The 18,777-nt window shown below is 38.4% G+C and overlaps 1 protein-coding gene across 5 annotated transcripts in view; it reads right to left on the reverse strand.

The window, feature by feature from the left end:
• Positions 1 to 18,777, reverse strand: part of AKAP7 (A-kinase anchoring protein 7) — a 158,826-nt gene that overhangs the window by 85,780 nt on the left and 54,269 nt on the right. For all 5 annotated transcript variants that reach the window (XM_047102381.1, XM_047102380.1, XM_047102382.1 and 2 more), the window contains one exon: positions 14,958 to 15,070. In XM_047102381.1, coding sequence (XP_046958337.1) covers positions 14,958 to 15,070 — 113 coding nt within the window. The remainder of the gene's footprint in view (positions 1 to 14,957; positions 15,071 to 18,777) is intronic.

Genomic DNA, 18,777 nt, shown 5'->3' on the forward strand with positions numbered 1-18,777 from the left:
TAATTTTTAATTCTATTTTACTTTCATTTCATTTTATTCTATTTTATTGTATACATTTCTTAAATTTTTAAATGTTTTCTTACTTCTTTTTTCTTTTTTTTCTTTTCTTTTCTTTCCCTTTTTTCTCTATTTTACAAGCTTCTCTCAACAATCAGACCAAAAACACCAAGGATCTAGATTCCTTTATTTGATTGCTTGTGTTGTTTTTAATTTTATTAATTCTTTTTCTTCCTCCAAAATGATGAAATGAAGGAATTCACCCCAAAAGAAAGAGCAGGAAAAATGACAGACAGGGACTTAATCAACACAGATATAAGCAAGATTTCTGAACTAGAACTTAGAATCACGATAATAAGAATACTAGCTGGGGTTGGAAAAAGCATAAACTCCCTTTCTGTGGAGATAAAAGAAGTAAAATCTAGTCAGGATGAATTAAAAATGCTATACTGAGATGCCATCTCAAATGGATGCCACAGCAGCAAGGATGGACAAAACAGAGCAGTGAATCAGCAATATAGAAGGCAAAATTATGGAGAGTTATGAAGCAGAAAAAATGAGGGAAACTAAGGCACAATATAAGAATTAGAGCACTCAGTGATCCATTAAAAAAGAATAATATCTGAATCATAAGAGTCCCAAAAGATGAAGACAGAGAAAAAGGGACAGAAGGTTTATGTAAGCAAATCAGATCAGAAAACTTTTCTAACCTGGGGAAAGGCACAGACACCAAAATCCAAGAAGCACAGAGAATTCCCATTAGGTTCAACAAAAACTGACCATCAACAAGCCATATCATAGTCAAATTCACAAAATACACTGACAAGAATTACGAAAGGAGCAAGGGGAAAAAAGTCCTTAACCTGTAAGGGAAGACAGATAAATTTTGCAGCAGATCTACCCACAGAAATGTGGCAGGCCAGAAAGGATTAGCAGGATATATTCAACATGCTGAATCAGAAAAATATGCCCAACCAGCAAGGTTGTCATTCAAAATAGAAGGAGAGATAAAGAGTTTCCCAAACAAAAACTAAAGGAGTTCATGACAACCAAACCAGCCCTGCAAGAAAGTTTATGGAGGAGGGGCACTCTCTGAGGGGAGAAAAGATGAAACAAAACAAAAAAGACCAAAAGCAACAAAGACTAGAAAGGACCAGAGAACACTACTAGAAAATCCAATTCTACAAGCAACAGAATACAATAAATTCATATCTTTCAGACTCATTCTAAATGCCAATGGACTAAATGCTCCAATAAAAATACAGGGAGTAACAGAATGGATAAGAAAACAAGATCTTATATGCTGTTTACAAAAGCCTCATTTAGACCTAAAGACAGATTGAAAGTAAGGGGATAGAGAATCATCTATCATGCTAATGGTCACCAAAAGAAAGCTGGAGTAGCCATTCTTATATCAGACAATCTAGATTTTAAAATAAAGACTGCAACAAGAGATGAAGAAGGGTATTATATCATAATTAAGGGGTCTATCCACCAAATAGCTAACAATTATAAACATTTATGCCCCCAACATGAGAGAAGCCACATATATAAATCTATTAAAAACATAAATAAACTCATTAATAATAATACCATAATAGCAGGGGACTTCAACACCCCACTTATAGCAATGGACAGATCATCTAAGCAGAAAATCAAAAAGGAAACAATGGCTTTGAGTGACACACTGGACCCGATGGACTTAACAGATATATTCAGAACATTTCATCCTAAAGCAGCAGAATACACATTCTTCTCCAGTGCACATGGAACATTCTCCAGAATAAACCACATACTAGGACACAAATCAGCCCTCAACAAGTACAAAAAGATCAAGATCACACCGTGCATATTTTCAGACCACAGCCCTATGGTCTCGAAATCAACCACAAGAAAAAGTTGGAAAGACAACAAATACTTGGAGATTAAATAACATCCTACTAAAGAATGAATGGGTTAGCCAAGAAATTAAAGAGGCAGTTAAAAAAATACATGGAAGCCAATGAAAATGATAATACCAGAGCCCAAAACCTCTGGGATACAGCAAAGGCAGTCATAAGAAGGAGTCTATAGCAATCCAGGCCTTCCAAAGAAGGAAGAAAGGTCTCAGATATACAACCTAACCTTACACCTTAAAGAGCTGGAAAAAGAACAGCAAATAAAACCCCAAACCAGCAGAAGATAAGAAATAAAAAAAATTAGAGCAGAAATCAATGCTATTGAAATCAAACAAACAGTAGAACAGATACATGAAACCGGGAGCTGGTTCTTTGAAATAAATGACAAAATTGATAAACCCATAGCCAGTTTGATCAAGAAGAAAAAGGAAAGGACCCAAATAGAGAGGAGAGATCACAACCAATACTGCAGAAATTTATAAGCAATTATATGCCAATAAATTGGGCAATCTGGAAGAAATGGACAAATTCCTAGAAACATATAAACTACCAAAATTGAAACAAGAAGAAATAGAAAATTTGAATAGGCCCATAACCAGTAAAGAAATTGAATCAGTAACCAAAAATCTCTCAAAAAACAAGAGTCCAGGGCCAAATGGCTTTCTAGGGTAATTCTACCAAACATTTAAAGAAGAGTTAACACCTATTCTTTTGAGGCTGTTTCAAAAAATACAAGTGGAAGGAAAACTTCCAAACTCATTCTACGAGGCCAGCATTACCTTGATTCCAAAACCAGACAAAGACCCCACAAAAAATAAGAACTATAGACCAATTTCCCTGATGAACATGGATACAAAAATTCTCAACAAAATACTAACCAAACAGATTCAACAATACATTAAAAGAATTATTCACCACAATCACGTGGGATTTATACCTGGGATGCAGGGCTGGCTCAGTATCTGCAAATCAGTGTGGTACACCACATTAATAAAAGAAAGAACAAGACCATATGATACTCTCAATAGATTCAGAGAAAGCATTTGATAAAATACAGCATCCTTTCTTGATAAAAACCCTCAAGAAAGTGGGAATGGAAGCATCATACCTCAAGATCATAAAAGCCATATACAAAAGACCCACCACTAATATAAACTTTAATGAGGAAAAACTGAGCTTTTCCCCTATGATCAGGAACATGACAGTGATGTCCACTCTCACCACTGTTATTCAACTTAGTATTGAAGTCTTAGCCTCAGCCATCAGACAATACAAAGAAATAAAAGGCATCCAAATCAGCAAGGAGAAGTCAAACTTTCACTCTTTGCAGATGACATGATACTCTATATGGAAAACCCAGAATATTCTACCAAAAAACTCCTAGACACGATCCATGAATTCAGCAAATTCACAGGATATAAAATCAATGCACAGAAATCAGTTGCATTCCTATACACCAATAATGAAGTAGCAGAAAGGGAAATCAAGGAATCAATCCATCTAAAATTGTACCAAAAACCATAAAATACCTAGGAATGAACCTAACCAAAGAGGTGAAAAATCTATATGGTGAAAACTATAGAAAGTTTATGAAAGAAACTGAAGAAGACACAAAAAAAATGGAAAAATATTCCATACTCATGGATTGGAAGAACAAATATTGTTAAAATGTCAATACTACCCAAAGCAATCTACATATTCAGTGCAATTCCTATCAAAATAACACCAGCATTCTTCACGGGGCTAGAACACATAATCCTAAAATTTGTATGGAACCACAAAAGACCCCGAATCGCCAAAGCAATCCTGAAAAAGAAAAACAAAGCTGGAAGCATCACAATCCCGGACTTCAAAATGTATTATAAAGCTGTAATCATCAAGACACACAACACACAGATCACAAAACAGACACACAGATCAGTGGAACACAATACAGAACCCAGAAATGGGCCCACAAAAATATGGCCAGCTAATCTTTGACAAAGCAGGAAAGAATATTCGGTGGAATAAAGACAGTCTCTTCAGCAAATGGTGCTGGGAAAACTAGACAGCGACATGCAGAAGAATGAACCTGGACCACTTCCTTACACCATACACAAAAATAAACTCAAAATGGGTGAAAGACCTAAATGTAAGACAGGAAGTCATCAAAATCCTAGAGGAGAAAACAGGCAAAACCCTCTTTGACCTCAGCCATAGCAACTCCTTATTCAACACTGACTTCAGAGGCAAGAGAAACAAATGAAAAAATGAACTACTGGGATCTCATCAAGATAAAAAGTTTCTGCACGGTGAAGGAAATAATCAGCAAAACTAAAAGTCAATCGATGGAATGGGAGAAGATATTTGCAAATGACATATCAGATAAAGGGTGACTATCCAAAATCTATAAAGAACTTATCAAACTCAACACCCAAAAAACAAATAATCAAGTGAAGAAATAGGCAAAAGACATGAATGGACATTTCTCCAAAGAAGACATCCAGATGGCTAACAGACACGTGAAAAAATGCTCAACATCACTCATTATCAAAGAAATATAAATCAAAACCACAATGAGATACCACCAGTCACAGCAGTCAGAATAGCTAAAATCAGCAACTAAGGGAACAACAGATGTTGGCAAGGATGTGAAGGAAGAGAATCTCTTTTGCACTGCTGGTGGCAATGCAAACGGGTGCAGCCACTGTGGAAAAAAGTATGGAGGTTCCTCAAAAAATTAAAAATAGAACTACCCGATGACCCAGCAATTGCACTACTAGGTATTTACCCAAACGATACAGGTGTGCTGTTTCAAAGGAGCACATACACCCCAATGTTTATAGCAGTGCTATCAACAATAGCCAAAGTATGGAAGGAACCCAAGTGTCCACCAATAGATGAATGGATAAAGAAGATGTGGTATATATATACAATGGAGTATTACTCGGCAATGAAAAAGAATGAAATCTTGCCATTTGCAACAACATGGATGGAACTACATTGTATTATGCTAGGTGAAATTAGTCAGAGAAAGATAAATGTCATATGACTTCATTCATATGTGGAATTTAAGAGACAAAACAGATGAACATAGGGGAAGGGAAGCAAAAATAATATAAAAACAGGGAGGAGGACAAAACATAAGAGACTTTTAAATATAGACAACAAACTGAGGGTTGCTGGAGGGGTTGTGGTGGGGGGGGGATGGGCTAAATGGGCAAGGGGCATTAAGGAAGACACTTTTTGGGATGAACACTGGGTGTTATATGTAGAGGATGAATCACTGGATTCTACTCCTGAAATCATTATTCCATTATATGCTAACTTAGATATAAATTTAAAAATAAATAGTACAAAAAAAATTTTAAATAAAATAAAAGTTTTTTTTCCAACACTAACAGTAATAGTTGAGATAGACAGAACATTTATATGTTAATGTAGTGAAGCTAAACCCATGCAATTCTAATTACCTTGAATACTTTGTTATTGCATATTTTAATACCAGTTCTAAAACTCTGTTTCTTAAATTATAATTAAATCAGAACTTTGTCTATGAGTACAAATGCAAGAAAATAAGTAAAAATGCCCACTGAATCTTGATGTTCGAAGCGAAAATATCATTTAGGCCTAAATTATCAAGACCAACATTTCCTAAACCCATGTTCTGCCAAACACAAGTGTCACAAGACGGCCAATGGAAAAAAAAAAACAAAACAACTTGCTAGTCAAGTACATTTGGGAAACAATGCTGATATTCACCCTCCTTGTGGTGTCCTTTCCTGAATGTACATTATACATCCTGCTTTGTTGAACTCAGAAGGGATCATGTGACTTGCTTTGGCCAATAAGATATGAGCAGAAATGATGTGCGTCACTTCTGAGCTTTAAAAATTGGCCTATGGGGTGCCTGGGTGGCTCATCTGACTTTGGCTCAGGTCATGATCTCACGGCTCGTGAGTTCGAGCCCCGCATCAGCTCGGAGCCTGGAGCCTGCTTTGGATTCTGTGTCCCTCTCTCACTCTATCCCTCCCCTGCTCATGCTCTGTCTCTCTCTGTCTCTGTCTCTGTCTCTGTCTCTGTCTCTCTCTCTCTAAAGAATAAATAAACATTAAAAAAAATTTTTTTAATAAAAATCAGCCTATGATTTGGCGTCTCCTGTTTCCTTCTGCCAAAAGACCAGCAAGTCCTACACAGAGGCTGCCCAGCCAAGGTCCTCTGTAAAGACGCCGTGGAGTAGAGCCACACCTGTTGTTGCTGTAAGCTCTTGAGCTTCACAATAAATGTTGCCAGTTTAAAAATCCTAAGAAGTGGTGGAATAAGGAATCAGATTAACTGTATTTAACCCCTCACTTCTAACACTGACTTCAAGACAGAATCGTAGCCTCACACAAAACCCTGGAGGATATTCTGAGAGAACAATTTCAAGAAATGTTCATGGAAATACCTCCTTCAAATCTCCATTCCACTTTGCACAGACTTAAAACTAGGTTGACTGTATCATTTCTTCTAGAGTTCTCAACGTTTTCAAAATCTTTAACAGAATTAGGATCAATCAGGTATATCATTTATTACTCTGACATTAGTCAATTCCTAGAATCCTTCCTTAAAATAATTCAGCTTTCTGTCTGTAATTTTCTATATGTTTCAATCTTAAAGATGTATAAAGTGCTAAACAGTTTCAAATGAACATTCAGTTTACCTGTGTAGGTATCATTTTTGGTTGTTAAATAATTGCAAACTTATTTAGGGTTTTTTTTCAATATATGGAAAGAGACAACACAACAGCATGAAGTTGAAAAATGCCATCAGAAACATAAATGAGGTCATTTGCTATAAATAGTGCTCTTAGACACACTCTAGATGACACAGTTGACTAATGGCACCTAGAATATCTCAGAAGAAATTCTAACTCCATCTCAGTAGATTTCACTGAATTTTTAGTTTTAAAAAACCATGAAAAAAAAAGAGGTGTGTTGCTATGTTTTGTTTATTTACTGATTTTTAATTAAGAAAATTCTAAGAATTCTACATGAGCCTTAGGTCTAAGTGCACCTGATGTACAAAGAAATTCAAAACCAACTAAAACTCACGAGTAATTAACTCATTTGGCATTGGGAGATTCAGGAATCGGTTACTGAAGAAATCTGCTTTACCTTGTACCAAGGACATTTTTGTTTTAAATATGAAATTTATTGTCAAGTTGGTTTCCATATGACACCCAGTGTTCATCCCAACAGGTGTCCTCCTCAATACCCATCACCCACCCTCCCCTCCCTCCCACCCCCCATCAACCTTCAGTTTGTTCTCAGTTTTTAAGAGTCTCTTATGCTTTGGTTCTCTCCCACTCTAACCTCTTTTTTTTTTCCTTCCCCTCCCCCATGGGTTTCTGTTAAGTTTCTCAGGATCCACATAAGAGTGAAAACATATGGTATCTGTCTTTCTCTGTATGACTTATTTCACTTAGCATAACACTCTCCAGTTCCATCCACGTGGCTACAAAAGGCCATATTTCATTCTTTCTCATTGCCACGTAGTATTCCATGGACATTTTAAGACAAGCTTTTGTCTGGAATGACAAAGGCTTGCTGATCCCTGCAGTCTTGCAGTCTTTCAGGGACAAGGTGACGGGAGTGGCAGGGCAGTTTTGCAGGCTCCCATGCTCAGGGCTTCCTCCTCTTCTGAGACAGGGATGGACTATTGTGAGGATGGCCCTGCCCGCCTCCTTGCTGCCATCCCTGAGCTCCTTGGCTGCTGCTGGAGGGACTCCCCCCAACCCCTACCTTTGGAAGGCGACGCTTCCTGAGAGTCACCTCCTCTGGGCCCCCTTCCACATCTTCTATGCTTTCTTACAGTAGAGCCCTCACCTTCTGGGAGTGAACATTTGCTGATCATTTCTGAGATCCGTCAGCCATAGGCCTGCCTCTCCGTCTACCATCTCCCCCACCTGAAGCACCTTCTCATGAAAGCCTGCTAGTTCCAGTTGCTTCTGGACATATTTGCACATCTGTTGCTTTTTACAGATTTCTCTTTCACTGAAGATGCAGTTCATGATATTTTTGCCATCATCTTTACTGTTCTGTATGGTTCCAAGAGGAGAAATGGGGAGATCCAAATCTAAATTGCCGCCACCTTCCTACACTTAAAGACCTTTCTCCTTTCTGCGTAGGAGAAAGCCTCCCTCCATGCATATAAGAAAATCTATCTGAGGTTTTAAAAAAACAAAACAAAAACATCTCTATTTGAAGCCAAATTCACCTCTTTGGGCAAAATGCTTACTATATAGACATTTCAGAATAGCACAGGAGTCAAGAACCATTAAGACTAATGAGTTGCATTGTAACTCTATGAGTCAGCAAAGGTCAAGAAAGGCTATAAGATTTGTCCAGAGCTAAACAACAAAGGTAACACAAGAAAACTTGTGCTGTTCCAAATTTATTATAGAGACTCCCTTGAGAAGGAACAGTCTAGCACTCCTGAGTTTTGAAATGGTTTATAAAGGCACATCATTGTGCAGAACCAGGAAAGTCAGTGGCAGCTACATTATACCAGCCACTTAACAAAATCCTGAGAAAATGTGCTACCTGCTAGATACATAAGAGTAAATAATGGCAGTAGGTGAGGAAAGACAACGGCAGAAGGTCCTGGCAGAGGAAGGCTGGGACTCAGCCAACCTAGCACAGAAATTCTGTACTACAACTGGTCCTGTATATTGAGTCAGGGACTGGGTTTTCCCCCTTAATTGTGCCACCATCATCCATACGCTCTTCTTTTCCACTTCCCATTGCCATCTCTACTGATGACTGACCTGTATTCTCCTCCCTGCTTCCCCCACCCAGCCTCATCATCTTATGGTCCGATAACCACTTCTTTGCCCATGCTTTCTGCATATCAAATCCTGCACTCAAAACAAACCAGTCTAGGGGCGCCTGGGTGGTGCAGTCGGTTAAGCATCCGACTTCAGCCAGGTCACGATCTCGCGGTCCGTGAGTTCGAGCCCCGCGTCGGGCTCTGGGCTGATGGCTCAGAGCCTGGAGCCTGTTTCCGATTCTGTGTCTCCCTCTCTCTCTGCCCCTCCCCCGTTCATGCTCTGTCTCTCTCTGTCCCAAAAATAAATAAACGTTGAAAAAAAAAATTAAAAAAAAAAAAACCAGTCTAAGTGACATTTGTAGCTAACGATTTCAAAGGAGATCATTTCTTTCCTTCTAAAGTTCTCTCACTGTCTAACTCTGTGAAAAGTTGCTACAAGGAAGTGTCAACTAACAAACTGTAGCTTTGTTGGTTTAGTGCTACCTTAGTAATCTGAAAGAGTCATAGGCCAGGAAAAGTATCTAAAAAGGCCAGAAAATAATTAATGCTTAAAAACAACGGATTTATCTACGAAAAGATCACATTTATTTCTTAAGGAATCTAGATCTGCATTAAGATACTTTTTGATTTGAAACTGGTCTTCTTCTGCCACCAAGTGTTAGCACACATTTCTAACCAGCCAGTTTTTGCAATGGTTAAATCACAGAAGTACAAGGTCCCGCAGTGAGAAAAATATATCCAAAAGAAGGCATATAAAAAGCATGGACTTAAAAGCATGGATAAAAAGCATATAAAAAGTTGCAGACTAACCACATAAAACAAATATATTCCAAGAAAACTACACAGAGAACTTGAATTTTAGTTACCATTTCAGACACGTGGCAATTTAATAAGATTTTCTAAGGCTCCATTCATTTAATGAAAGAAACTACAACTCTCAAAGCACAATGATAATCAAACTACCTTTAAAATATACAGTAACTATTTTCAATAGTCTCTAATGCAATATACTCTACTAGAATTTCATGAAACTAAGAATATGCAAAACTAACACATTGACTAAATGCCTCCTACTGTTAGAAAAACATATAATGCCAAGGGAAATCTTAAGTTTCTCAGATTCTAAATTAAGAGAACTCACTTCTGAGCTTGGGAACCAGAAAGCCATGCTGTAGCTGAGGAAGTTCCAACCAGGAAATTTGAAAAAGAGTTTCTGTATTTTCAAAATGCTGATCACAATCTACAGAACTTCTGGTTATCCCACTGGACTTTTGGTTAATTCTACTAAGTGGTACTACCTACAAATAGGTGCCTATCAGAGGATGGCACCCCACAGCCTAGGACTTCTGCAGCCAACACTAAACACCACTGGGAAATCCTCAAAGCAGATCCTATGACCATTTCAGTGGTGGTAAACATTCATCCCCTGCACCAGAGATCTGTTCATATCTTTTACACCAGTGACACATGTTATCTTCACGAACAGACCAATTATGGCTTCAGCTTTAAATCTTTATACACACACACACACACACACACACACACACACACATACTGGCATGGATTAACAGCTTTTTAAATCGTAAAAATGATTCAGTATATGGTGAAAAAAAATACCAGTTGAAGTACTATTACAGAATAATTGGTTATACTTCCTGTCGATAATAATGAATGGATAATCTTAACTACCTCAGAATCTGCCTATAATGATGCAGAGCACCCCTCCACCCAGAACACCCCTTTTTACCAATAATTACCATGTCTACAGTAATAACAGCGGTATCTTAGGAGTATATCAGTATCTACTCACTACATAAAGTGATTTCCAGATGACCTTCTAGCAGGTCACACTGAAATATAAAGAGTACACCAACCTTCAAAAGAGCATCTTGGTGGGAGATACTATTAGCTCTTTTCTAGATACTTTCGCTACGTACCACCTATCCATACCAGAAACAACACTCCTCAGGATGATGGAAAACCTTCAAGTTTTCTGCATCTGGTGGCTTCGCCTTACCCTTCATTGTCATGAGACATCTAACTTGCCCATCACCATTTCTATGATCAGCCCACTAAGGCTCCACTCTTCCTCAGAACCTCAGCAAACCCCCAACCAACCACAAGAGAAATCCTGTGTGTGTCAAGGGAAATTTACTATATTCCAGGTGACGTTAAGATCAGAGGTATTCACTGACCTACTAGAAGAATTATGGGCTAAAAGAGCAATTGCATGAACCCACATTTTACCGTCAAAATACAAGGAAGTTACATTAAGCTGTGTTGAAGGCAAACCCAAGGAACTACTTTATACAACCTTAATCATAGTTTACATTCTACATGTTATTTACCTTTTTTGTGCTTTTAACACAGTCCTTATAAGTATCTATTTTAATAGCTTCTTAAATCATTGATATACCATAACTGACTTAAAAATTCCCTCCCTGCAATGGAAGCTTTTTCTAATTTTTCTCTATTACAGATAGTGGTTCAGTAAACATCTTTACACATAAAGAATTTCTTCTTTTAAATTGTTTCTTAGTTATAAAATAAGTAAGTCCTACGGATATAATGTACAACATGGTGATAATAGTTAAAAATAACTATATTGTTAAAAAATACTACATTATATATTTGGAAATTACTAAGAGAGTAGTAAAAGTTCTCACAACAACCAAAAATGGTAACTATATGAAGTGATGGATGTGTTAACTAACCTTATTACGGTAATCATTTTGTAATATATTCATATACTAAATCATTAGGTTGTACACTTGGAACTTACACAATGCTATATATCTATTTTATATAAATAAAAATTATTTGTTTAGAATAATTTCAGAAGCATGAACCTCTTAAAGAATATAAATATTTTAACTTTTTATAGAAATCGCTCAATGTATAGCTTAAAGGGCCATACCAAGCCACCATTCAAATCCCTGATGGTCCTTCTACCTCAAGCATACACTAACAAATGTTCCTCTAATACAAAATGGTTGGAAGTATAAATTAGGACCACTGTTTGTGGTGTTTTTAAAAAGTTAAAATGTACAATGCCCTTTGACCTTGACATTCCACTTCAAAAAACTGGTTCTTTGAAATAATGGCATATTTACCCAAAGAAAAATGAACAAGGATGCTCACTGCAGCACTGTTTGTGCTAAAAAAAAAAAACAAACAAAAAAAACCCAGACATTAATGTAATTATTCATTAAGGGGAGAATAAATTATGATAAATCAAAATAATGTATATTTATTTCTGTTTTAAAGAAACTATATGCAGGTTATTTGCACCTATCTATCTATGCATTTGCAGTGTATAGAGAAAAAGTCAAGAGGATATACCACTAGTAGTGGTAACCTACAGAGAAATTGGGGAAAAGGGGGTGATGGGATAGTGATGAAAGAAAAATTATATATTTCACTCCATAGGTTTGCATGTGTTTGGAGTGTTTACAGTGACCAAATATTCATCTAATACTTTTACAATTAAAATAACTTTTAAAATAAAAGAAAGTACTTGAAATAAGACAAACTTTGTAACACTTGAGTGATTGAAACCTATTATTTCCTACCTCTCTCTCTTCCTCCTTTTATTCTTTATCAATCTAAATAACACTGAACACTAGCAATACTTTCCATTACTGATTTTATCAATGTCCATTGCCTTGTAAATGAGTGAACCAGAATAAAAACCAGGTAGAGAATTGGTGCTGAGAAAGGAGAATAGGTGTTTGGAAATGTAAAAAAAATTAAGAAGAAAGAGACTGAAGAACCACATATTTTCAAATAATCTGTATTCCAAACCACAAAGCATAATAAAAGTGTACTTTTATGCACGCTACCTTTTCATACTGGCTTTAACTTTTACAGTGGAACAAATGATTTGCTGCATAAAGAAAATGCTGGATATTTATTTAAACCTGCAGGTCTCAGACTAAACCACTCTGCAGACCATCTGATTAGAATCACCTGTGGTACTGCCTGACCATCAAAAGCAAGGTTTTTAGGTACAACTCCAGAACTGAAGCTAGAGGGTGGATATCTTCAAGCTTCAATGTTGACATATGAATCCCACAGTTTAAAATATACATTCTTAAGCATTCAGGAACACTGGGCATCATAGTAGTACACAGGAACAGAGTCATTCCATTATTGAAAAGAAAAAAATCTCATCTGGCTGTCTGAAAGACAGTAAAGTCATAATTTATTTTCTAAGGGCACCTGGGTGTCTCAGTCAGGTTGGGCATCTGACTTCGGCTCAGGTCACGATCTCACGGTTTGTGAGTTCAAGCCCTGCGTCAGGCTCTGTGCTGACAGCTCAGAGCCTGGATCCTGCTTTGGATTCTCTGTCTCCTTCTCTCTCTCCTTCTCTCTCTGCCCCTCCTACTTGTGCTCTGTCTCCCTCTGTCTCTCAAAAATAAATAACTGTAAGAAAAAAAAATTTTTAATAATAATTTATTTTCTAAAGATTACGCTTTCTAATCTAGGCAAAATACAATCCGATTTAGATTTTATATACCATTCAGGCAGGGACTGTTTCTATTTTGATCATAGCTCTGAGCCCAGCACCAATGTCTGGCACGTACTAGGCACTCAGTAAATATCTGCTGACTTAATAGGATTTGGACCAGGGAGCTCCTCACATAAACACAAAAATTAATTTGGATGAACTGGATGTGGCCAGTGGGGGCAGAGAATATGAGCCTGGGAAAGAGATAAGATGGATTCCATGCAGGGCTCTGCAAATGGAGGACAGGATCTCATTCAGCCACTTAACATTTGTTAGTCTCATATCCCTTTTCTATAAAATAAGGGAGCAGATTTGGGGAAATTAACTGCCAAGGAATCATTTAAATTTAGCCTCAAACGTTGAAATTGAGATTCTAGAGTAGCTGAAACACTCCTTTGATAAATGTCCTTGTGTGCTCTCATGTAAAAGCTAAAACTGTAAAGACAAAGAAACATTTTGAAATGATGGATATTACCTTCACCACTGATTTGTCATTCTGTGATTAAGTGTGAAATCACTGGCAAGAGGACAATCCATTTGAAAGCAAAACAAGAAAGATAATGAGTAAAAACAGTAAACCATCAGTCTGCAAGTTTTGACGGTTGTTAGTCCAAATTTCAACATCTGTTACTTAAAATATTTAGGAATGGTACCTGATACAGTTATTATTGAATGTGGGGCATAGTCACCAAAAGAAAAAAAAAACATCTTTTTGAGAAAGTATTCACAATAGCTTGTAAAAAACTCACAACCACAGGATGGTCAATCACCCAAACAGAGGTTCTAAAAGACTGAAAAGACCTTCTGAGCGAAAAGACGTTAAATACAATATGTGCCAAATTTAGAAAAGAGATCTACTTACTAATAAACATGACCTTCATTTATAAAGCTGCAAATCAGTCTTAACTGCAGCAAAGGGTCATGGAGAGTAGGAACGAATATTAATCTGCATGGCCATCTCCAGAACTCTGGTATGTTAGAGCAGGTCAGATGTCTAAATGTGCATAAGACGCTCCCTAGGCTGAAATGGGAAAAACAATGAAGGGTGCCCTTAGGATTCCAGGAGAAAAGCTCATGAATCCTGAAGAAAACCAAAAGTTACTCCAACCTGTGAGAAGGCAGAAAGTCACCCTAAGATGTGGGAGGTCAAGAGACCGGTCCCTCAGCTCGTGTCAGGAAAAAGTACTTTTAAGTGATGGGAGGATGGGGGCTCCTCAGTTACCCTCTTGCCCAGTCCGTGGAACACCTGTTCCAAGCCCTAATGGCAACAACTGCTCAACGCACAAGGTCGTCTACTGGAGCCCTTGAAAGAGATGCGTAAAGGGGCGTAAAAAAGCTTGTCCCACCTTGAAGAACCCAGTTCCAGTGAGCAGCACCAGGGCATGCAGGCCAGAGGAAGAAGCTTTGAGGGCAGCAGGCTGTGAACAACCATAAGCAAAGAAAGCAGTAAAATGGGGCCCCAGCCCTGCCTCAACACCCTTCAACGGAGCAGATGTGGCAACAGACGAAGCAGCAGGAAACGTGGGTCAGAGTATACAGCTAACAGCCACAGAGGCAAAGGAGGGCACAGGGGTAATGGCCTGCATGGAGTCTCGTGAGCCAGCTCAGCATCCCTGGGAACTGGAAACAATCTCACTTGGAATCCCAGGACCAAGAGTAGTAGGGGGTCAAAAACGACCGCAAATGTCACTCATGCCCCAACCATGCTTATTAAGGCTGGTGTAGCGGGCAAAACAAGGATTAGGATAAAACTGTCCACTCACCTTCTTCCGGAGCCATGGTGCTTTGGACAATTTCATAAAAGTCAAATGAGGCTTAAAACCCCTGTTTTCTCCTGCCAAGATGCCCTTTCCTTGAAACGTCCTTTTTGCAGTCTCTAAAGAAAATAAAAACCAAAAAAAATGCTACTGTAACACATAGCTACCTTTCATTATAAAAATGGCAGTTCAAAAAATAACAAATTACTCTATAATGAAGATTAAATACCTGTATGAGATATTATTTTTTAAGAGAGGAAAAACCACAATGTGTATAACAAGTATATTATTAAATTTGCAGAGATTTCAAATTTTAAGTTAAGCACGCAAAAGCAACAATTTGAAAAGGAAACATTTAATAAAACAAAAAAAATTTGTCTGATATGTTGATTTTCACTGACTATCCCAGTGGTATCCATACTCATAAAGAAGGACCAGCTTATCTGTAACCCATAATATCTGAAGACCAACATGGAATAAAAGAAATCAGATTCACCCTCCCATCTGAAACAATAAAAGGACAAGGTACATAAAACAATGGTTTGCAAGACACTGTATGTATTGGGCAAAAATAGGTCAGTGATCTCTTAGAGATGAATAACAAGGTAAGCCCCTTAGGGTTAGAGTTAGGGGTTAAGGGTTAGGGTTTGGGGTTAGGGTTAGAAATAGTGTTAGGGATTAGTGTTAGGGTTAGGGGTTAAGGGTTAGGGTTAAAAATAGTGTTAGGGGTTAGTGTTAGGGTTAGGGGTCAAGGGTTAGGACTTGGGGTTAGGGTTAGAAATAGTGTTAGGGGTCACTCCTCATCAGGGAAATACAAATCAAAACCACACTCAGATATCACCTCCCACCAGTCAGAGTGGCCAAAATGAACAAATCAGGAGATTATAGATGCTGGAGAGGATGTGGAGAAACAGGAACCCTCTTGCACTGTTGGTGGGAATTCAATTTGGTGCAACCACTCTGGAAAACAGTGTGGAGGTTCCTCAAAAAATTAAAAATAGACCTACCCTATGATCCAGCAATAGCACTGCTAGGAATTTACCCAAGGGGTACAGGAGTTCTGATGCACAGGGCACTTGTACCCCAACGTTTATAGCAGCACTCTCAACAATAGCCAAATTATTGAAAGAGCCTAAATGTCCATCAACTGATGAATGGATAAAGAAATTGTGGTTTATATACACAATGGAGTACTACCTGGCAATGAGAAAAAATGAAATATGGCCCTTTGTAGCAACATAGATGGAACCGGAGAGTGTTATGCTAAGTGAAATAAGCCATACAGAGAAAGACAGATACCATATGGTTTCACTCTTATGTGGATCCTGAGAAACTAACAGAAACCCATGGGGGAGGGGAAGGAAAAAAAAAAAGAGGTTAGAGATGGAAGAGAGCCAAAGCATAAGAGACTCTTAAAGACTGAGAACAAACTGAGGGTTGATGGGGGGTGGGAGGGAGGGGAGGGTGGGTGATGCGTATTGAGGAGGGCACCTTTTGGGATGAGCACTGGGTGTTGTATGGAAACCAATTTGAAAATAAACTTCATATAATGAAAAAAAAAAAAGAAATAGTGTTAGGGGTTAGTGTTAGGGTTAGGGGTTAAGGGTTAGGGCTTGGGGTTAGGGTAAGAAATAGTGTTAGGGGTTAGGGTTAGGGTTAGGGTTAGAAGTAGCGTTAGGATTCGTATGAAGCTTTGCTAAGTGGTAAAAAATGGGTTTAGAGAGGTGGTCAGGAGCATTAGAGACATGGTAAAATCTTCAGATTGTATTCTCAGTATGGCGGGAAATCCTGGGGGTTTTAAGCAAGGGAAATGTACGTGTGAGAATAACTTTCTTTATTCATCTCTATTTCAACTACAATGTACACTTCTTCCTCTGAAAGAATTTTAATCTCAGACAATCCAATGCTCCCCTCTTTTCGTAGGACTGTAGTTTAGCTGAATAGAAGGTAGCTAATGGGGTGTCATACGTTTTAGAAGGGGATGTAGCATCTGGCTCTTGGGTCATCATCCGCAACTCCTGAGACACGCACCATGCTTGGTTTTTGTAGCGGACCCTCCCTCATCCCTATATAATGATTGCAACTTCCCTCCCACCTCTGGTGTGCAAGATTTCATTCTGTTGGTCACCATACCCTGGCAAGCAGGAGTTCACTGAACCTGTCTGAGCCCCTTTCCCACTTTCTTGCTATTCTTGAGCACGCAAAAATAGCATAATTACCCAGGACCAAGGAGGAAAGACCCTGTAAGACCACCCATTCACACAATACCACCCTCACTTCACCTCTACCACCCCTCTAGAAGCACAGGGGCTTCTTCCTTGCCACACCTATAGGCACACTTCAGGAGCAAAGCACAGGGTCACTCCTGCTCTTGGACTCATGCGAATTTCTGCTCTTCCAGTCAGGATGATGGAGGGGCAAGAACTCACACTCTACCTTGGGCTCTAACTCTCTTCTTTGCCTGACCCTGGGAGTATTTTCTAGCATCAAAGCAGGAAAAACTTACCATTATGTTTAGGTGTTGAACTCCCAAAGCCTTTCCTCGATTTTTCTTGCTATATTCTATTCTGTGAACATGGGTGCCACTGTCGGAGTGGGGGGAGGTGGGGAGAATAGGCACAGAACAAGGCATATAAGAAATACAAGGAGAGAGATGCCTGTGTGGCTCATTCAGTTAAGCCTCTGACTTTGGCTCGGGTCATGATCTCACGGTTCATGAGTTTGAGCCCCACATCAGGCTCTGCACTAACAGTGTGGTGCCTGCTTGGGATTCTCTCTCTCTCTCCCTCTCTCTCTGCCCCTATTCCCACCTTGCTCTCTCTCAAAAATAAATAAATAAACTTAAAAAGAAACAGACTTAGAGTTAAAATATTAAGCGAACTCATACACAACTGCCATTTTTATGGGTCAAAAATAGTCAAATATTGGCAGTGTCTGATAGCTCAACATATACCATGGTGGACTAACTTATTAAGTTCCTAGGATCGGACTAAAGGGATTAGGACATATTTTCTAAGTCTTCAAGTATTTGAAGAATTAGCACGTAGAAGAGTTACTGGTAGCAACTCGGCAACATGTTCGTATCAACCCAGAAAACAGACATGGCATGAAGGTGCGAAAGCAAAAATTCATTTGTTCATTTATTTACTGAGCACTTCCCAAGTGTGTCAGGCACACGATCTGCTTGAGACAGCAAACATGTCCCTGCTTTCAGAGAGCTTATAGTCTCAGGGGACAGATTTGGGTCCAGTAAAGAGAAGGACTTAATGTTCAGAATTATCAAAAACTACAAAAGATACAAAGAAAGGAGTTTTGTGAAATTAAAAGAGTAGGCATCTGTACTGTTCATTACTATCTATATTAGTTTACACTTATGTAAACAATCTTATTATCAACTGATTCTAAAGATATAACATTTTCCTATTTACTGGTTTGTTACATTAAATTTTGACCCAACAGTTTTCATTATTCACTGGGTGTAATTTTTTTTTTTTTTTTTCAGAGAGAGAGAGACAGAGACAGAGAAAGCATGAGCTGAGCTGGGGAGGACAGAGAGAGAGGGAGACAGAATCCCAAGCAGGCTCCTCACTGTCAGTGCAGAGTCTGATGAGGGGCTCAAAGCATGAACCATAAGATCATGATCTGAGCCGAAATCAAGAGTCAGACACTCAACCAACTGAGCCACCCAGGTGCCCTAGGCCTTAAATTTTTGATGATAGGTATCTATTTACAATACTGTTTTAAATAATATGTCACAAAGCACATATAATTTGTTTTTGTGTTTTGTTCAGTACAGTATATCCTCTAGGTAGACAGAAATAAGAAA

The sequence above is a fragment of the Lynx rufus genome, unplaced genomic scaffold (assembly GCF_022079265.1).
Source record: "Lynx rufus isolate CCGP_SWC_20201006 ecotype Redwood Valley unplaced genomic scaffold, mLynRuf1.p SCAF_6, whole genome shotgun sequence".
Classification (NCBI taxonomy): domain Eukaryota; kingdom Metazoa; phylum Chordata; class Mammalia; order Carnivora; family Felidae; genus Lynx; species Lynx rufus.